This window comes from Periplaneta americana, chromosome 4 (assembly GCF_040183065.1).
Source record: "Periplaneta americana isolate PAMFEO1 chromosome 4, P.americana_PAMFEO1_priV1, whole genome shotgun sequence".
NCBI classification, from domain to species: domain Eukaryota; kingdom Metazoa; phylum Arthropoda; class Insecta; order Blattodea; family Blattidae; genus Periplaneta; species Periplaneta americana.
In genome coordinates, this window is record NC_091120.1 from 185,683,915 (window position 1) to 185,706,629 (window position 22,715).

The following is a 22,715-nucleotide window of genomic DNA, read 5'->3' on the forward strand; positions in this document are numbered from 1 at the left end:
GTGATTTTATGTGTATTTTTAATTAGCCATAGCGTTTAATATTATGCAGTTTAATGTACTGAAGTGCATCGATTCCAAATGTGCAGCTTACTTTTGGCGCGAAGTGTAGTGCTGTGTTTACGTTCTGGTTAATGATAATAATATTTTTAAAAATGCTTTGTTCCATTCCAGTTTATTACATTAATAGGCTGTTTACAGTACATTGATTTAATGGAAGTGTGTATTTTAGTTCACCTAGTATTATTTTTGGGTTTTAATGACCTCTAGAGTCTAATAAACAGTTGTCAATAACAACATGTTCGGCAAATGTGTAAATCACGTGTTGTAGGCCTACTGTCATTTTTGTTATTGGTGAATGGTTAATTATTGCCGCAGTTAATAACAATTGGATTATTTACTCACACAACTCATACAAAGCTTTTCTATCTATACAGTATTACAAATAGAACATAATGATGTCTCGAAGATCTATGAAGAGGGCTTCGCCTTCTACAAACGTCGAAATAAACAGTTCTGGAAACTTCACTAACGATACAGATACATTGAAAGGAAAAAGGCGAAAACTTGGAACAAAGACAAAAAGAAACGGTGTCAAGTCAAGCAACAATGTAAATGAGAACTCTTCACTTGCGAAAGATGAATCATCAGAAAGTAGCTCTGATGAATTTATGCGTCCTTCTTCCTTGCCAGATATTGATACGGATAAGTTTAATTTGAAACAAGAAGTGACAACCTCAGATTTCACCGCTATAGAGGATAATATATTAACTGGTGTCACCAGATTGACTGATTCTGAAGATTCAGAGTTTGAAGATGTTGCAGAAGTCAAACCATCTTATTTACCACTTCCTAAAGTTGAAGAGAAGACAACAGAACATAGACCTACCAAGTCAGTTAGGAAAACGAAGACGAAAAGTGATCATTCCAGAACGAAATCGACGAAGAAAAATAGGTCTAGTTCAAAGACAAAAACAGGAAGTAAAAACAATTCAGAAAATGGAGTGAAGATCTTGCCTACTACATCAGAAGTAAATAAGATGGATGTGTCAGAGTTATTGGCATTGGGTGAAGGTTCAGGTGTTGTAAAGGAAGAAATTAAGGACGTTGAAGATAGAATACATTCTGCAACATCAGATTCAGAAGATGATATATCGGACTGGGAAGATGTTGGAGGATTAGGACCACTAGATGTAAAAGATGAAAATATAAAATCCATCATTCCTAAGGAAGGGGTTGAAGTAACTTTGCAGATGCCAGATATTTACAGGAAAAGAAAGAAAAAGGGTTTTGATATGGAAGCACATCTTAGACGTAGGTTGAATAGAGTAAAACGTGAACTTCAGGTTTTAATTCATAAAGTCCATCTTTTGTGCTGGATTGCTCATGGCCGATACATAAATTCAACCCTTAATTCGGAAGTTCTGATGGCCCTTTCCTTATCATTTATTCCCTCCCAACATTGCTACCCAGGGAAGCATACGAACCTCGACTACCTTGAGAAAATAGTTGAATGGTTCAGGAAGACAGTGACTGTTAAAGAAACTACCGAGAAAAATCCTTCTTTGTCATTGTGTGATTCGTTACAAGAACAGTTTCAGTCAAGAACTGCTTATTCTAATCGTGATCTAGTGTTGATGTTCATTTGTGTGCTTCGAACTATAGGGGTAAAAGCTAGGCTTTTGCTGTCACTGCAACCACTTCCACTGAAACCACCAAGTGATGAAATGTGTGCTGTTAGTAGAACTAAAGTGAAGAAAGAAGAATCTATTGTGAAGGATGAAGTTGACGATGCTGGTGTTAGCGAAAGCACATCTAAGGAACAGTTGGAGAAAACAAAAAGTAAAAGTACCGATAGGTCTACGGAAAGTCGAAAAGAAAGTGACAAAAAATTACAAAATAAGAATCAAATTAGTAAATATACCAAGAAAAGTAACACAAAATCGAGCAGTTCAAGTTCAAAGTCAAAATCTCATGAAAGTAAAACTCCTAAAAAGAAAAGTGATGCAGATATATCGGACGAAAAGATGGATAAATTGAAGAGGACACTAAGAGAGCGTAAAGAAGTTTTGAATAAGTACAAAGATGATTCTGATAGTGCAGGTGAAAATGGTGTGTTGAGCCAGAAAGCAAGTGTAGAATCGAAAAAGAGCCAGAAAACGAGTGTAGAATCGAAAAAGAGACAAAGTGCAAGTACAAATGATAAAGGGCGCAAAAAATCAAGTGAACCTACTACCTCGTCAACAAAGAAAGAATCTGGTGAGAAGAAAGGTAATACTAACAAAAAAGGTAACACTTCTCGAACCAAAACTGAAGATGACAATAGCGACAGCGACTTCGTTCCAGAATCTTCATCAAGACGGAAATCTACTGGTAAACAGAACTTAAAAGAAAATTCGACAGATTCAAATAGTGAAAGCGAGTTTGAACCGAAGAAAGTATCTTATAGGAAGAAATCAAAAAGTGTTGATGTGGTGGACAGGAGGGTTTTATCATCAGATTCTGCATCATCAGGTGATGGGACTGGAGTTCAGAAGAAGGAGAAGAAGAAAAGAGTAGGTCATGATGTGTGGACCGAGGTTTTTGTTGAAGAGGAAGAGAAATGGATCAGTGTAGATATTGGAAGAGGCAAAGTACACTGCGTTGCTGAATTACATGTGAGTATCTAAGGAAATTTATCTGTGAACTACAGTATTTATGAATTTATTTATTGCTGAGTGTGTAGTTTTGACTGAGGTATTGGAAAAGATTATCTCCTGAATTGTCAGTTAAGATACAACCTAATTATCTGCAAAGAGAAGAATCTTCATTGTTTATGTTAATATAATGCCAGTTTTGTAAATTTGGTTCCATTTTGAATTAATTTCCTCTAAGCTTAGATGGTTATATTAACATTTCGGTAGGCAAATTCTTCAGCCAAGTGAACCAAATGAGAGACAGTTTTTTATTTAATACCTTCTGGGAGGTCTATACACTGATAAACACATGGTTTTATTTTCCAATTTCAACTTACTTTCAACATAAGAATAAAAAAATATTTTCTCAGTTTGTTCTTAAATATTGCTGTAACTGCGTCATCTTGGCTGTAGAATGCCCTTCCATTTCTCCCATCTTTCTTCAAGATTACTCCCCTAAAACCAGTACCCTTCCTAATCTTCACTTGAGAGGCCTAAGTTACATAACGAAATTCAAACATCGCCATTCAAATCCAACACATGATTGTATAATCAACTTCTCTGAGGGGTACATAACGAATTACTGGAGAATCGAAGAATTTCACTTCACATAGGCTACAACGATTCATTTACTTCCATACAATTAAGGAATCCTAGATAATGCAACCATTTGCCTTTATCCAATTATAGTCCCGTCGCTCTTATTTCCGGCAGCCAATCACGTTGCAGGTCGGCTACATTTAAATGTGTGCGTCTTGTCATTCGCTATTGATGATGTAATGAATTTCCTAAGGCTCGATAAATACTTAATATAATCGCCCGCCATTTTGGCTCTTTCATTGGCGTTTGCAGAAATCACACGAGGACGTTATTTGCCACTCAATTATTTGCTGAATTACAGTGCGTTTGATTTATTATCATAGGAGCTACGACATGATAATGTTTAACGGTGAAGCAAATAGATTCCTCATCTGGTAGCTCGGCAACGAAAGAACAAAATTGGCGAACGATACTACCTACTTAGAATTTATAGAGCCTTCACTTTCTAAGACGTAAGCAAAGGGGAATAGTCACACCAGAAATAACAGCGACATGACTATAAAACAGAAATAAGAAGAGACGTTAAGAAGAAAACAACTAAAGTGGTTATGGACAGAAGGTGCGAATGGGAGAAGAAAGAAAATCAAGATCAAGGACGAAGTATATGAATAATATTGAGATGATGGCAAGGAAAAGGAATTGGGGAACCGAGAATAATGGCGAGGGATAGAAAGGAATGGAGGAGATGGATCGAGACAGACCCGATGCTGTGGTGCAAAAGGGAAAGACGAAGAAGATGCCACCATTATCCTCACCGGACTTTCCTGCCAATGTTATCCCTTCCTTTTACTACCCAAAATTCTCTTTGATTACATCATTGATAATATCCCTTGCATTGAATTACCCCTGGACCTCTCGAGATGACAAATGAGCCGTCCCTTTTCCCATTGCACAAATGCTTCTTATGCTGGGGTAACATGTGGCAGTGGTTCACTTCTTTTGAAGAATTTATCAACAATTCTTTAAATTAGTCACTTTTTTTTTATGGAAGATAGGTCTAAAGTCTACTGTATCATTGAAGTCTGTAGTGGGCTTATTGTGCCTTACTTCTCCTTTGTAGTAATAGTGAACTGAAGTACAAATGGTTGCGTTCTTGTATCATGACTTGTTGTATGGTGCCATCTGTCAATTAAACTAGACCTACACGGAATATTTAGAGACCCATCAAAAAATCTAGAGGCCCATTTTCTTTGGTACCTGATTACTGCATTTTGAAGGGAACTCGACATGATTTGTTGACAAACCAATTTTGAATGCATTCTGGTGGTGACAGCTGGTCCATTCATGCTAATGGTCATTAAATTGTTTGTTGTTTCAAATATTAGCACGCTTCCGAGGGTGGATTTTATTCCATTTGTACATCTTAAAACACTTTCACATGCAACTGTACTGACTCTGTTGCAACAATTGACAACAATACACAAGAAATCTTGAAATGCCGAGGCTGACTTACAACATTTTTGCTCAATGTTTCAAAAAGTAAGTGTTTGCACACTTGTTTTGACACAAATAATTCATAAACAGCTGATCGCCACTGAATTTTGGAAGGAAATCTTTGAAATGTTCAATACGTTAATATAGTAAACATCCCATATATAGTGCAATAAGAACGTAAATGTGTACTAAATTGTGAAAAATTCGTTTACAGTGGCGCGAACCTTGAATGTTAACATCAAAAATTTAAAATTGGTAATTCAACATTCAAGGTTCAGTATGTTAGCACCACTGTAAACGAATTTTTCACAATTTTATCATTGTCATAACACATTTACGTTCTTATTGCACTATATATGGGATGTTCACTATATTAACATATTGATTATTGACAAAACGGAATTCAGGAGTAAAATGTAAAAATAACGAATAGTGGTTTGAATGAGTCGGACATTATTGTCCTCTTTTGGCATGCTTTTCACTTCATCCACTAGGCGGCTTCTGACTCGGCATAGCAGGGACGGCAACATTGCAAACAAAATAGATTAGGTGTGTAGTATTATGTGAGAGATTAGATTTGGTGTGTATTGAGAGGTTAGGTTAGGTTTGGTTAGATGTGCATTATTTTGTGAGAGGTTAGGTTAACTTAAGTTAGATTAGGTGTGTAGTATTGTGTGAGAGGTTCATCACAGTTGGGGACGTTGAAAAAAACCATGATTACCTTCTTTACATTATGTTTCATTAAGAAAATATAGTTGTTTTCTTAATTCACGCACGACAAATTTCGTAAGGTATGTATTTCGGGTGGATTGGGTGGGCTTACAGCTCTCTTAGTGATCACATCAAATTTCTATTACTCCATACTATAAATCCTAGCCATTTTCAAGATATTTCAGAAATGTTTTCTAGTGGCGCCTACATAAAGAATCTTCACCATGTCAACATACTGTTACAGTCAACTTCCCCAAGAAAATGTAATTTTAAAATGACCAAAATAGTAATATAGGAAACCCTTTCTCCTGTAAACTTCCAAGAATATGTTCAAAACAAAATCTCAAACCTTTTACTCCTTAAGTGCATTGAAAGACAAAGGTTTTGTTCAGCTTCCTGGACAGCTTGAAACATGTTGAAGAGAATAGTGTATGCAGTGAGGGATAAAGGAAGGATTCTGACTCCTTTTTAGAAGAGGTTATTAGAAGAATGGGAAGAGAAAGTGTTTTCTTTTGTAAAGGGAGCAGATTGGTGACCAAAGGGTAAATACAAGAAGGATTACAGTATAATGGTCCTCAACCCTTCCTCCGGCATTTTTGTAAAAGTGAACCCTGGGAAATTCCAAGGCCGAGTACACAGTAGCATACCTCTAATGGGAAGAAGTGCGAAATCGGTCAGTGCCTACTACCTACATGGCCAGATTAGATTCAAGTTTCGAACTGTGAACATCAGGATGTCAAAGGGTAAAGTGTTTAAGTTGGAAGATACAGCGAACATTAGTACTGATATTGAACGTGGTCTGACCCAAACGGGCATTAATACTGTAGCAACGTCAGTAGTATAGAAACAGACACTTCGGTTTTAGTGAACCTCGGATATAGTGAACGAGATATGCTGGTCCGCAGAAGTTCACTATAACCGGAGTTGACTGTATTTACAGCAAACATAATTGATTTGTTACAGTCACGTGCAACTCAACCTGTAACGTACGTGTTGGCCTTCAACAACGACCTGACATTGAAAGATGTTACATGTCGGTACTGTGCTAATTTCACGACAACAACACGGAGACTTCGTGTCGACGAGAAGTGGTGGCAGGAATCACTGAGTCCTTTCCTTACAGCCCCCACTGCTCAAGACAGAGAGGAAGATGAGGAGCTCAACAGACTCATGTTGGACCGTCCCATGCCAACAACTCTCAAAGAGTAAGTTTTAATTCTTGAATTGTAACAGATTTTTTTTTTTTTTTGTCCTTGTTCAGTTTGGCCAAGCACTAGTTTGCGAGATTTAATTTTCATTTCTCTCAAGATTACAAACTAAGCACGTAATTATGCTGGACTATATAGACCAGTCATTCCCAACTATGATATGTCCTCCTTGAAGTTCATGCTTATTTTGTCCACCTCCCAGGTGTTTTGTAGGTCTACCGTATAATTTAGGCTGGTAATCATGTTCTACTCATTAAATATTTGCGTAATATAGTGAAATAAACATCCATAATAAATTTCACTTCTGGCTTTCAAATATATTCTGAAAATACATAAATACAAAGTTATTTTGCATTAGAACTTACATCATGTCTTTGCTGTGAAAAGTGAAACCAATTTTTAGATTTACCATGAAGTTATCAGTGCGATGATTTTTTTGCTGTGAGAAATTAAACCTTTTTATTAGACTTACCATATTCATAGATTACAAAAAGGCATATGACTTGGGTAAGAGAGAAGTTTTATATAATATTCTTATTGAATTTGGTATTCCCAACAAAATAGTTCGATTAATTAAAATGTGTCTCAGTGAAACTTACAGCATAATCCGTATAGATCAGTTTCTGTCTGTTGCTTTTCCAATTCACTGTGGGCTAAAGCAAGGAGATGCACTATCACCTTTACTTTTTAACTTCTCTATAGAATATGCCATCCAGTCAAAAAATCTGAAAGTTAGAATTTATAAACAGTTATATTACCGGTTGTTCTGAATCGTTATGAAACTTGGACTCCCACTTTGAAAGAGGAACAGAGATTAAGGGTGTTTGAGAATAAGTTTCTTAGGAAAATATTTGGTCTAAGAGGGATGAAGTTACAGGAGAATGGAGAAAATTACACAACACAGAACTGCACACATTGTATTCTTCACCTGACATAATTAGAAACATTAAATCCAGATGTTTGAGATGGGCAGGGCATGTAGCACGTATGGACGAATCCAGAAATGCATATAGAGTGTTAGTTGGGAGGCCGGAAGGAAAATGACCTTTGCGGAGGCCGAAACATAGATGGGAGGATAATATTAAAATGGATTTGAAAGGGGTGGGATATGATGATAGAGAATGGATTAATCTTGCTCAGGATAGGGACCGATGGCAGGCTTATGTGAGATCAGCAATGAACTTGCGGGTTCCTTAAAAGCCATTTGTAATTAAGTAAGTATTAGACTTACCATAATGTTATTGTTGCTGTTATGATGCGAAGTCTGACAATATTTTCGATATTCTAAGTCACAAGTCTTCTCAGCATTGAGTTTACTTGTATTTTTTTGTTCTTGAAGAAGACCAGATTAAAAATGTACTTTCATACAAGTATGCTAATGAAAAACTTTGCAGAATACAAAAAGATTTCGAAGAGGTGCAAGGATTTTTTTATCTTGGTCTTTCAGAAAATCATTTTATTTACTAAGGGATTTCAATGTTGGAGGGAAAAAGACCTTTGGGGAGGCCGAGACGTAGATGGGAGGATAATATTAAAATAGATTTGATGGAGGTGGGATATGATGATAGAGACTGGCTTAATCTAGCACAGGATAGGGACCAATGGCGGGGTTATGTGAGGGCGGCAATGAGCCTGCGGTTTCCTTAAAAGCCTTTTGTAAGTAAGTAAGTAAGGGATTACAATTTTCATATTGCACTTTGTGCCATTATCTGCAGTTGTACAATAAGTGTAAGTAACATTTTTGGTTGAAGTACCCTAGTTAAGTGTTATGTTTAAAGATGACATTTTTTTACTTCATGGTATGAAATTGATACGAAATGTGTTTACAGGTTCAAGAACCACCCATTGTATGTTCTGAGAGATGATTTGCTGAAATTTGAAGCAATATATCCACCAGACGCTCCTACTTTGGGTTTTGTGAGAGGAAAGCCAGTGTATGCAAGAGAATGTGTTCATACCTTGCATTCGAGGGAGATTTGGATGAAAGAAGCGAAAGTAGTTCGTTTGGGAGAACAACCTTACAAAATTGTGAAGGCCAGACCCAAGTATGACAAGGTAAACATTGAAAACTTAAAAATGAATATGATCATTAAAAATATTTATATTCTATAAGCAACTAATTATATTCTTTGAACCACGTTTTGAAGGAAAGGATATAATACCTTAAAATAAATTTATATTTCTTTCTAGAAACCTATTAACCAAATTATATTGTTTTTTTTTCTATTACGAGAAATATCGTATAATACAATCATTTCATTTCATCCAAAATAAATTTTATTTACTTTTTTTTTTTTAATATTCTATCTTCTGCATAGGCTGCTTTCATTCAATGTTGATCCTTATTGTGTCGGACATCATACAACAGTTTTTCTTTGGTCATCCCTTTCTTCTCCTTTTCCCTACCTCCCACTAAAATATTTCTTGGTAATGTCCAATTTGACATTATTTTAACATGTCCAAACTATTTCAAATATTCTTTCCCACATACCTAATTTCCCTTATCATATTACAGTAAAACTTCATTCACAAGTTTTTATTTTATTTATTTATTTATTTATTTATTTATTTATTTATTTATTTATTTATTTATTTTATTCCATAGATCTTACATGAGCAATGAAGCTTTAAGATGTGGAACAAGTCAAAATTTTACAATATTACAATTACAATATTTACAAATTTTTACAGTTTTACAATTTAGTAATTTTCTACAATTTTTACAATTTTGTGCAAATTTTTACAATATTTTGGCAAGATGTAGTGAGATGAGGTGAAGTCCGAGGATTCGCCAAAATATTACCCGGCATTTGCCTTTTGGTTGGGGAAACCTCGGAAAAACCCAACCAGGTAATCAAATCAAAGGGGTTGATGCTGAGGACTCGCCATAGACCATCCGGCTTCAGTCGCACGGCTGTGGAAAACCTCGGAAGAAACCGAAGACCAAAGGGGGATCCAACCGAAACCCGAACACAGCTCCGGATCAGCAGCCCAGCGAGTCTGTCGACTGAACTACATCGATGGCTCTACTAAAGTATACAATACATAGCCAATCAGATTATTAAATTTACAAACGCAAACAATCATTTATAAGTTGAGCTATATGTATAATACAAAACAAGTAAGTTAATTAAATTTAAGGCATAAACAATTCAACCATTTGTGATACACAGAAATTGATAATACATATCATGCAAACTACTTCAACTTACAAACACAAACAGTTTACCAACAGAGCTATACAGATTACTATTCAATTATTGAAATCTGAGGAATAAAAACATATAAGTGAGAATCCCGATTATACGGGCCAACAGCAATCCGGATAATACAGAGGTTGAGAGCGCTATATGGTTTTTGATCCTGTAATCTTAAAGGAACAAAGATCAGATCCAGTAATATAGAAAGATGTTACATGTACATAATAAACGAGTTTTCATTTATAAATTGAACATCTTTGAAGTATTTGAAGAGGTGCATTGCATATCATCTGATGGCTCCATAAAAATTCCCATTTTCACACTTGGGGATCCACCAGTCAATGCCCTGTAACTCTTTCTCATTTAGTAGTTTTAAATAATGTACGTAATTAATATCCCAGGTGGTGACAGGATTTTTTCTCGTTGCCAAACTTTCAGAACGGCCCCGAGATTCACTCAGCCTTCTATAAAATTGAGTACTGGGTCTTTCCCGGGGGTAAAAGGCAGTCAGAGCGTGGTGCCGACCACACCATCTCATTCTAGTGCCGAGGTCATGGAAAGCATGGGGCTCTACCTCCATGCCCCCCCAAGTGCCTTCATGGCATATTACGGGGATACCTTTACCTTTACCTTTTACGTAATTAATATTGTAGTTTTTCCTAACTTTAAGAAACTAGTTCATTGTTTATATTGTGACTTTAATTCACACAACAATAATGTTACTTTTATTCACAACAATTCTATTTCTGAATTTAAACACTCCCATCAACAATGGGTATTTCACTTCACACAGCAACACAGTATTCGTTATTGCACTCCACAGACGACAATGACAATTTACTTGGATTATTGAAAACAACAATGTACTCCTAATCTCAACTAATGTTCACAAAGCACTATTTACAAAAGAAAACTGTCAGTTCTCAGTTCACAGTTCGTTTGCCGTGGCTAGTTCTTCTAGCTCATTCACTCAAGTTCACAGTATATCGATCCCAAGACTTCCAGGGACAGTCCACTGCACTCGAACTCAAGACTTCCGGATACGCCACACTCGCCTGGTTGCTGCCACAGTTGCGGTCCTCCTCAAGTCGAACCCAGATCTTGAAGGCTGGCTTTCTTGCTCGTTCACTGCTGCTTCACAAGACTGACTCGCTGTTCTAAACTGAACTGGAATTGGCTCTTCTTCGCGTCTTCTGTTTATTACTAAATCACACATTCTCGATGTTTCTACAGCAATCGGTCTTCGCGAATGATCTGTTTCCTCCTGCTTCTTCTCCCCCTTCACCTCGCGCCGCAGTTGGCCCCCTTCCTCTCTCGGAATCTAGACATTTCCCTTACATCCGTCCCCTCCAGTCTGGCTGGCTGCAGTCTTCCTACCGTTCGCTGTGCCACGCCATAGTGTCCGCCGACTTGCGTCTTTCCCACTCCGCCGCCTGTCTTCTCGCGCGCCCTCCCTTCTGCAGGACGCGTGCTCGACTTCCGACACGGCTTTCACAATATTATTATAATAGAACACCGGGATCAAAAAATTGAACACAGTTACTAAGTGAATTTTAAAAAGATGTTTTATTACAGATGTCAGGACAATTTGTAAAAGACTTGCCCCTGGAGGTCTTCGGCTCCTGGCAAGTGGAAGATTATATTCCGCCTCCTGCTGTGGATGGTAAGGTTCCCAGAAATGAATATGGCAATGTGGAGCTGTACAAGCCGTGTATGCTGCCTAAGGGAACTGTCCACCTTCAAGGTAAGCTTCAGTACTGTAATCCCTTGTTAATTATATAAGTTCAGCAAAATTATCATAATTTTAACCATTTCTCCTCAAAAGTTTTATACATGTTCTTAAAAATCACATAAAAGCACAGAATTTCACGACATAAAATATCAGGCCTTATGTGAAGCACATAATTACTTACTTACAAATTACTTTTAGAGAACCCGGAGGTTCATTGCCGCCCTCACATAAGCCCGCCATCGGTCCCTATCCTGAGCAAGATTAATCCAGTCCCTACCGTCATATTCCACCTCCCTCAAATCCATTTTAATATTGTCCTTCCATCTATGTCTCAGCCTCCCCAAAGGTCTTTCCCTCTGGCATCCCAACTAACACTCTATACGCATTTCTGGATTCGCCCATACGTGCTACATGCCCTGCCCATCTCAAATGTCTGGATTTAAGATTCCTAATTATGTCAGGTGAAGAATACAATGCGTGCAGTTCTGCATTGTGTAACTTTCTACCGTGACAACGTTTTTTAGTTTTTTAAACATTATGGTTATTGTATTATGTTCGTGTTTAGTGAATGATTTTAGATAAGGGCGCAAATAGCCATAGTAGCTGACGCGCCCTTTTTAAACCCCACTAACTAACTAACTAACTGTATCTTTCTTCATTCTCCTGTAACTTCATCACCCTTAGCCTCTGTCACTCTCTCAAATTGAGAGTCCAAGTTTCACAACAATACAGAACAACTGGTAATGTAACTGTTTTATAAATTCCTCTTCCAGTTTTTTTGAGAGCAAACTGGATGACAAAAGCTTCTCAACTGAATAATAACAAGCATTTCCCATATTTATTCTGCGTTTAATTCCGTCCCAAATGTCATTTATATTTGTTCCTTACTGTTGCTCCGAGATATTTGAATTTTTACACCTTTTCAGATGATAAGTATTTATGAGTTATATTTATACTTACAGGTACAAGTAGGTTCAAAAATTATTTTGAATATTTTTCACTCAAATATACCGAGTTTAACTTCTATCTCCTTAGATAATGTCCACATTTCGCTGACATAACAGAGAATCCTTCTAATAATTGTTTTGTTTATTTTGAGTTTTGTTTTCTTGTGCACACAGATTTCAATATTCTGTTTAATGCAAATTAGGCCTTATTGGCTGCACGATTCGACTCTGAACTTCAATTAATTCGTTATTGTTACTTGTCATTACTGTCCCAAGATATTTAATATTCTCCATTTCTTCAAACATGTTTACCGTCAGATTGGGAAGGTTGTATATATCCTGTTTGTTTCTTATTTGCGTCATCTGTTTGGTTTTACTTACATTAATCTGTAACCTGATTTTAGTGACTCCTTGTTCCAGATCTTTCTACACTTCTTCTATTGCTGTCAATGACCGTCCCATAACATCCACATCATCTGCGTGTCCTACTATCTGAACACTCATAAAGTAGTGAAGTGCTGTTAGGATCTACTCCTGTCTGTTTTGTCACCCAGTGTAAAGCAAGATTGAAGAACATTGGTGCTAGACGACCATCCTCTTGTGTCAGTCCATTATCAATGTAAAATTTTTCCATTGTACCCTTGTATATCTTAACTTGAGACATGATTTCTGCTTCTCATGGAAATTTCTGTACAGTAAAATCCCTCGTATCCAGCACCCAAGTAACCAGCAATACCAAAACAACAGCACTTTTGGGTAGACCAAAAAAATAGTCATTCATGCAAAAGAGAAGAATCTGACAAAGATGTGAGTGGTTTTTGTAGATCGCACATGCCACATATTGTGTTTACTCTTTACACTGTTCATGTGTGGAAACATAGACAAAAAAACCTGTTATGTCCCTGGAATAGATATCATGTAGCATCGGTAAGTTGTCACTTGGACCTTGCAAACAATGTGCAGGGACGATATCTTTCAATTTAACACTTGAACTCACCCATATCGAAGGAGTGTTGGATGAGTCTAAATACGAAAGTGTGAAATTCACTGTTTCTACAGCACGTAAAAATTTCATTCGAGTGATGGATAGTATCATGGCTAGTACCATTAAGTCTTGCTGTTGCACAATGGATTCTGTCAAACACAAGTGAAATCCATTTTGAATCTTGCGTACACCACTTTTAACACTTGAATATAATTAATTGATGAACTAGTGGACTTACTCGTGTTAAATATGAAATATCTGTCCGGCTTACAGCTGTTTCAGTGCTTCACGCACCATCATCAGAGCCTACTAGATCGCGGCGTCATCTTGAACTTCTCTGCCTGTTAGGAGGGTGTGTTTTATTGTTGGAGGTGTTGAATTGTGGAGTCGAATAGTGTGTGTGTACTGAAATTGATCTGTGTGTTGAGGATTTGATCGGGGTGTGTTTTAGTGTGTTTGTATATTTCATATTGTTCCAGTGTGTTGAGTTTTTGGTTCTTGGGTTGTGTGTGTACGACCATACAGGTGTATACAAACTCAAATGTAATAGTTGCGACAAGTTCTACATAGGACAGACAGGCAGATCATTCCAAACACGCTACAAAGAACACATTAAAGCTATAACCAGAGGACACAATACATCTACATACGCCGATCACATAACCAATACTAACCATACATACAATAACATAAATACGGACATGGAAATCCTACACACACAACCCAAGAACCAAAAACTCAACACACTAGAACAATATGAAATATACACACACACTAAAACACACCCCGATCAAAACCTCAACACACAGATCAATTTCAGTACACACACACTATTCGACTCCACAATTCAACACCTTCCAACAATAAAACACACCCTCCTAACAGGCAGAGAAGTTCGAGATGACGCCGCGATCTAGTAGGCTCTGATGATGGTGCGTGAAGCACTGAAACAGCTGTAAGCCGGACAGATATTTCATATTTAACACGAGTATGTCCACTAGTTCATCAATTAACAAGTGAAATGTTCTTACGCTCAAATCATCGAGCACTCTCCATAGTGTTTATAGTGCGACGTTGGCTACACTGCTCTTCACGTCACATGACTGACATGACTGCCATTTAAAATTGTCATATGGTTACGAAAGCTTTTAGTATTTTTACGCTATTATGTATTACTGTATTACAATAATTATGAACTGATGAATGTACATTACTGTAATCAGTACTAAAAATAAATATTGTACTTATTTCAACACTTCATTTTTAATTATCTGTATGAAAATTACTAAATTTCAACATGAAAAAAAAAATTTGTGCAGTACAGTGTGCTTTCATATAACCTATAAACGTATTTTCCAATTATCTGGCACTGGCTTTGTCCCACAGTTGCCGGATATGATGAATTCTATTGTACCGTAAAACGGGGTGGTTTGATACACTGAGGGGACTTGATACAGCTTGATGAGTTAATGACTGAATTTGGTATAATTTTCCTCTATTCAATACCTAATTCCCTCTTTACCCTTTCCTATCCAGTCCTCTGACTGAACTCTTACTTTCTTCGATCCCAACGGCATTAGAGCATTCGAGGGCTAGGGGTTCATTTCCCTTTCCTTCCTCCTCTTTCTACTTTTCTGTTCGTAGTGCTGACCTGCTATGGCACTAAAATCGTCCTCCAGTGGCTTAAGGAGGGAAAGCTGGTGATCAACAAGATCTCCCAGCTAGGTCCAATGGACCCGTCGACCAACAGCAGCTGTGGTCCTCCAGACATTCTGGGGGTTGTGTGTGGATGAAGTAGCCACCAAAACGTTAAAATATGGTGTTCACTTAAATCGGCTACAACTTGCCATGTAACTTGGAATATATCAGTCCCCTAACTGCCCATTGTGCAACTCAAACCAAGAAATGGATTCGGAACACCTCAAAATCTGTGCTTCAGTGGCTGGTCATGATAATATCTTTGAAAAATATTTATTTTTTTCTTTTTTTTTTTAATCCAATGCCACCAGGTTGTCTTTCGACATTTCTGGTCTTCTCTCCTGGCTGTGGCTTAGTTGTAACCCACTTCTGAGGTTGGCGCGCCTGGAAGGCGGAGTTACATTACCCCGATGATTGGAGTGCAAGAGGTCAAATGACTTTATTGTCAAACGCCTGGCATTAGAAAACAACAACATTTTGTAGGTTGATATATCAAGTATCAGCGTATCAAGTCACCCTGTTTTACGGTATATCAATTCAACTTTTTCAAGATTGGTTATTAAATGATAAATTGAAATGATTTCACTTTTGTTACAGTTCCTGGTCTGAATCGTGTAGCCCGCAAACTCGGAATTGATTGTGCCCCCGCAGTTGTTGGGTTTGATTTCCATTGTGGTGGAAGTCATCCCATGTTTGATGGCTTTATTGTCTGTGAGGAGCATAAGGACACTCTGCTTGATGCCTGGAACCAGGTAAGAGCCATTGCTTTTTGAGAGGAAGGGATATTTCGGTACTATGCAATCATTAGGATTAGCAAACATCTGGATTTTGTTGGACATGTCCGCATGTGCTACATCTGGCCCAGCACTTTAGGAAATCAGAAGTTGTCCTGCTTTTCTCTCTTGTCAACTTCCAATAGACAAAAGAGAGAAACAGTCTGTCTGGAGTTTGTAAATTTTAGTTTAAGGCATCATCTTTTGTGGATTTCCGTAAGTACAGTAGCATGCAAATTAATCCGAACAACGTAATTACTTATGCAAAAACACTCAAATGGGATAAAAAAAGGATCTAAGACATACCTCAGTAATCTATGTGGCCTCCCTTGTTCCTAATAACAGCTCTGAGACGATTTGGCATGGATTCCACTAATTTCCCACAAATATTCTTCATTTCTTCATCGCGAAACCATACACCAATGAGGGCAGAAATCATCTTCTCCTTTGTAGAACAATCCATTTTTTGCATTCTTCTTTTGCAAATTGACCACAAGTTCTCAATGGGGTTGATGTCGGGTGAGTTGCCTGGCCAGGGGAATAGCTGAATATTCTTCTTGTTGAAGAATTCTGTAGTTTTTCGAGATGTATGGCATTGTGCCAGGTCTTGTTGGAGCACACCTCTGCCATCCGGAAATGATTTTTGCAGCTGGGGTACGATTCTGGTTTCCAATAATTGAATATATTTGTCAGAATTCATCATTCCCTTGATAGGTATTAATGCTCCAGGTGCTTGTTGGAGATGAGCTGCTGTTACTTTTTCGGATCCTTTCCGTAAAGTAAGAAACATGGTGGCCGTGTACCTCGAAATGAGACTCATCGGAAAAAAGTACATTCTTCCAGTCATTCACTGTCTGGTGTTGATGTAATTTTGCCCACATTAAGCGTTTTTTGCACATAACAGGGGTTAGCAGTTGCTTCTTAATAGGCTTACGAGCCCTTTGTCCAGCTTCCAAAAGCCTATGCCACACTGTTGTAACGTGAATATTCGCCCCAGTGGTAGCCATTAACTCGCGGGTTAAGTCGACAGCAGTTAGTCTAGGATTTGATTTACTTTTCCTGACAATTAAACGATCATCTGCAGGTGAAGTCTTCCTTTTCCGGCCACAGTTTCCTTTTTTCTGGGGTATGATGGATCCAGTCTCCCTGTATCGTTTTATGATCGAATTAACAGTAGCCAAACCGATGTGACATTCTGCAGCAATTTGCCTCTGTGTCATAGAAGAATGCTCTGCTAATGTTATAATTTTAGACCATTTTCATGGAGTTGTATCCATTTGTGAAGACGACAGAATGTACACAGGATTGCAGCATTAAGTCTTCAACACAACTGAAATGCTTATAAGTACAAAACAACAGGCAAAATGTCACATATTATAAAAAAAATAACGACAGACCTTCAACAATGGAATTACACGTACTACAGATGTCAATTAAAGCGGTATGAGCAGCTGTGAGGCCAACAATGACAGAAAATGTAAAAATATGTCGTGTTCGGATTAATTTGCACACTACTGTATTTATTGGATGACAAACAACATTCCTTGCTCAAACAAATTGGGTCATCAGAATACAGTACACACCGCTTATTGTGATCAGCTGATCACTTTGGAATGCTGCTAATCTGATAACATTAACCAATTGACAACAATGACCGAAAAAAGTTGTTTCCAGTTTTCGAAGTTACTGATACAAACAGGCTTATTCACTAAAATAAAGCACACTGTCACTGTGATATAAAACTGCAAGATAGTAATATACTGTCACTAATTAAATCATTATCTGTGATTACAATAAGTGATGTGCACTGTAGTATCAACACTCTGTAATTAAATATTTAATTAAATCAGTTTTATATCAATAAAACTAACAGTTTAACTTATAAAATATGGGGTGTAAGGGGTAGTGATGAGCCTCCTATAGCCTCTCTTACCCAATTCCCAACCTCAACCTGCCCGTGGTACACCCCTGCTTTTAACAGATGAGGATCTGGGGACCGAGTCACAGCGGTATAATGGTTTCATCTAAAATGGAGGAAATGTCATTTACATATGTGCTGGCCTATCACAGCACAACAGCGTCCCTCAGCGGCACATGAGGGAAAGGTCGGTGGATCTAAATAACATCTATTTAGTCCTCCCGGCTAGGTCCAAAGGACCCGTTGACCAACGACAGGTGCGGCCCCCTTGCATAATGGGGGTTTACGTCGGGTGATGTAACTGCCACATTGTAAAAACTGGTGCCCGTTAAGAAAACAGTTACATGAAAGCCACAAAAGTATTGGAAAGCACGACTGCTAATGGCTTCATTGCCAAATGCAAGGTACTAGACAACAACAACAACTTATAAAATATTGAAAATATGCATTACGTCATGTTATTATGACCTCTTTTTTTTTTTTGTGGAAAATCTTGCTTTTACAGATAAAGTTTTATGATTTTTCATTTTTTCCAACTAATGACCCTAGGATAGAGAGATTGGTAGCTTCCTTTTGGGAAAATAAATAATACACTGATGCTGGGTTGCAATAAACCTGTTTCATAAATTGCTATTCTCTCGTAAAGTAACGGACCTTTAAACTATTCCAGTCTTTAAAGTATACGTTGTTGCAAATGTGATATTTAACGATCTGTTAGCTATTCCATCTTTAAACGGAAAAGATTCAAAACGACGTAGCCGGCGCAAATAATTCCCTTATTATACGTGCGTGTCGCTATGGTAATATTGTGTTTTTGGATAGTTACTGTTTTCAAACTTTGCACAAGACAGGCGTCAAATACTGACCCAGGCCAACATGCAACGATTCTTGGTACAGATTGATAGAGAAGTAACCCTTCCTGTTTCGGTACATCTCATTCAAGTGTCCACTAGGGCTTAGAATTTTCATATGGCTACAGTCTATGTAGCACTAATGTTGGGAAAATTGCAAATTAAGAAGAAATCCTGTTTTACTGTTTGTACAGAATTTCCTTGAGGCATAGTAATCTATTGTTTTCTCATTCTTGCAATGCAGTCACACATCTTATTATTCTACAAACTGTAGATTTATAAACATGAATATGATCCACTATCACATTCTGAAATGATCCTATTGCGTAATAGCGCAAGACAATCAACAGCTGTTACTTGATGGTACTGTCTTACTACATGTGATTTTTTTTCCAATATGATGCCCCGTTTCATGCAAGAGAGCCATGACTGTGTCTTTCGATAATCTAAACCTAACTTTAAAATCAATATTATCGTATTCTTGTAGAGGATTCGATCTGTCTCTCAGTATTCTTGGTCTTGGTAGATGTTGTACCATATCAAATATGACCTCTACATCAGACGATTCTATAATAGTAATAAAATTGTTTTATTCACAAAACTTTTCCTATACACACATGAATCTCGAGTTCACTGTGATATGTACCGTATTGGCCCGAGTGTAAGCTGCACCCGAGTATAAGCCGCACCCTTAATTTTAGGGGGAAAGGGGGGGGGGGAAGAAAAATTGAGTGCAGTGAAATTTACCTGTCACATTATCCAGTTACAAAACTGTTTACACTATTTAAACACTTTTTCTTCAATTACGGTATTACGTGGGTAAATCACCAAAAATACCGGTACAACTAATCACCGTCTTCTCCAATGTCACTGCTGACTTCACTACTACCGGTACCGGTATTTGTTTCATCACTGTCACTTTGTTCATCACTCTCCGCCCAAAGTACGTCATCCTCACTGCCATCCAGAGCATTAGACGCGCAGCATTTCTTGAAGCCTTTGATGATTGAATCTGGTGATATCGTGTGCCATGAAGAGAGAATCCACTTACACATAAGGCTGACAGATGGCTTCTTGATCTTCCCAGATGGAGTGAATGCATGACCCCCTTCTAGAAGCCAATCCGAATACTGTTTTCGGAGATGGTCTTTAAAAGGCTTGTTCACGACGACATCAAGCACCTGCAATTTTGATGTCATACCTCCAGGTATGACGACTAAGTCTGTCTTCAATGCAGTAATTTTCTTCTTTACTTCTGGTGTGAGGTGATCTTTAAAGGCATCCAATACTAACATAGCCCTCTTACAGAGCAGCGCACCTGGTCTGCGATTCCAAACCGTAGCTAGCCAGTCCACCATTAGTTCGGTTGTCATCCATCCTTTCTCTTGGCAATGAATCACTAATCCCTTAGGTAAATTCTCCTTGGGCATAGTTTTACGCTTCAGAATAACGTACGGAGGCAGTTTTCCTCCATCTGCCGTAACCGCCAGCATCACAGTGATTCTTTGTTTTTCATTTCCAGTTGTTCTCAATGATATGCTTTTCGCCCCTTTATTGTCAACTGTCATATTGCTCGGCATGTCCCAAAATACGGGCGTCTCGTCGGCATTGCCGATCTGGTGTAATGGGTAAGAGTGGCACTGACGCAATTCAATGACGTGCCTCTGGAAGTTGACGAGTTTCTCAGTAAAATCCTCTGGCAGTCTCTGTGCTAATGAAGTGCTTCGTCGGAGAACAAGGCCACTTCTACACATAAACCTGCGGCACCAACCTATACTCCCATGGAATTCTGTCTGTGGAATGTTCAGGGTCTTCGCTATTTCCAACGATTTTACCTGGATTACTTGTCGAGAGATAGGCATCCCTTCTTTCCTTTTGTCTTGTACAAAGGAAAGGACCCTACGTTCTAGTTCAGGGTATTTCCCAGCCTTGGGTCCTCTGAAAGATTTTCTGGTTGTATTGGCATTTTTCAGTTTATCCTCCGAGGCGATCCAGCGCCGCACATTAGACTCATCCACACTAAACTTTTTGCCGGCTTCTCTATTAGACGTACTCCTAGCATGACGAATAACTGCAAGTTTGAAACCAGCGTCATAACTGCGCCGAATTCCCAAGCTTGTTGAAGCTTTTCTTTCTACGTTTCCGCTCATGGCTGAACCCGTAGCTACGTACAAACTGTTTTAATCTGTCCTATCATACAAAAGAGTACGATCACTGTACTATGAAGACTGGTACATTGTTGCGTCATATACCATACGACTGCTGACAATTTCAAACACAAGCGCGTGGCATTGTTGCTCCATTTCAAAATGATAAAATTACCGGTAGCAACATGCGCCACATATCAAGTTTAAATTTTATCGGCCGCGCAAATAAGCCGCACCCTAACTTTTCGAGTTTGAAATTTGAATAAAAAGTGCGGCTTATATTCGGACCAATACGGTATATTACATTTCACTTACTTACTTCTGATGATAACATATCCACGAAATTACTTAATACTGTCAGATACAAAAACAAGAAATATATGTACAATATGGCAGATAACGATCCGTTAACAGTTTACAGCTCCGATTTTCGACCTATAGTTTACAGAGTGCTTTAACGAACCAATAGCTTTAAAGGTCGTTCTTGCAACGCTTACTGACGCTAAATGAACAGTTATAGGACCAATAGTGTTTAACGAACCTATAAATGCTTTCTTGCAACCCAGCATGAGATTTACTATATTCTGATTCTTATCTTTCATATTGATTGTTGTGGCGTGTCACCAGGAACAAGATGAAGCAGAAAAACGTCACCAAGAGAAGTTGGAGAAGCGTGTATATGGAAATTGGCGACGCCTCATCAAAGGTCTTCTCATTAGAGAGCGACTCAAGCTGCGATATTCATTTGGTGATGAAGCTGGTCCTTCAGAATCCAAGAAGTTTATCGTCAGAAAGAAGAGTACGAAACCCACTCCTAGCAACACTAAACCTGTTCCTAAAAATGTCAAACCTGCTGCCAGAAAAGGTAAGCAGAAAGTTGTACGTAAGAGAAGGAAAATTAGCAGTGACGAAGAAGAAGAAGAAGAAGACATTGATGATGACACTGACGAAGATGATGAAGACTATGATAGTGGTAGAGATTGGGATTAGTTGTTACAGTTCTGGTAGCTCTTACTATGGTCCTCAGATTAAATTATTGTGTGTTATTTTATTGCAGACTTATGAAAAAATATGCAGATGTATTTTTGTACTTAAAAATATCCATATTTCATCTTAAGTATGTAATAAACTAATATGCAAAATTTTTTTTAGAAATAATTTCTTTGGGCACTGTATTTAAGTAATTGTTTATTTTGTATACTTTTTAATCATGTCGTTATTTTGTAGAGACTTATATTGATAAATAATTTGCATTAATCCAGTGTTTCCCTGATAGGTTTCAATTAAATAACGAAAAATAACTTTTGTGTGAGATCATGCGTATTTGCTTGCTTTCTGCACAAAACCAATACACGGTAAGTGTGAAATACCGCATTCAGTATTCCCAACGTAAAACACATAACAATTTCCCTCTTCTTACTGCTTAAGCGCCATATTCATTTTACTGCTTTAGGCTTTAAACATATTATTTTTAGAGACGTTTAACATAGTAATAATTATAAATTGGAAACTTACCACTGCAATTTCACCTAAATTGCACTGTTAATTATTGTTTTTAAATATTTGCAAAAATTAAGTAAACTCTACAACACCACAAAAGTTACTTCATTTGTAATGCAAGTAACATTAAGGAAGCCATGAAAAAATCAACAAGATTCCAGATGCCGATGTTATTACTGCAATATGTTATATAAATAATATTGTTAAAATATTAAAATGAAAAATAAATCATTACATAACCTTGCAGTTTGTTTTAAGTTCGCATTTATAGACTGGGGGAAAAAAAAAGACAGACGTATATCACGGCCTGCTGCAATATAGTATACACAGAAAACATTT

At 37.7% G+C, this 22,715-nt stretch overlaps 1 protein-coding gene across 1 annotated transcript; it reads left to right on the forward strand.

Annotated features, from left to right (window-relative positions):
* Positions 1 to 303: 303 nt before the first annotated feature.
* Positions 304 to 22,303, forward strand: LOC138698521 (DNA repair protein complementing XP-C cells homolog). The gene is made up of 6 exons (XM_069824509.1): positions 304 to 2,654; positions 6,381 to 6,622; positions 8,455 to 8,680; positions 11,401 to 11,569; positions 15,785 to 15,939; positions 21,504 to 22,303. The coding sequence occupies exons 1-6, from the start codon at positions 453 to 455 to the stop codon at positions 21,864 to 21,866; spliced, it is 3,357 nt and encodes a 1,118-aa protein (XP_069680610.1). The 5' UTR covers positions 304 to 452; the 3' UTR covers positions 21,867 to 22,303.
* The last annotated feature ends 412 nt before the right edge of the window (positions 22,304 to 22,715 follow it).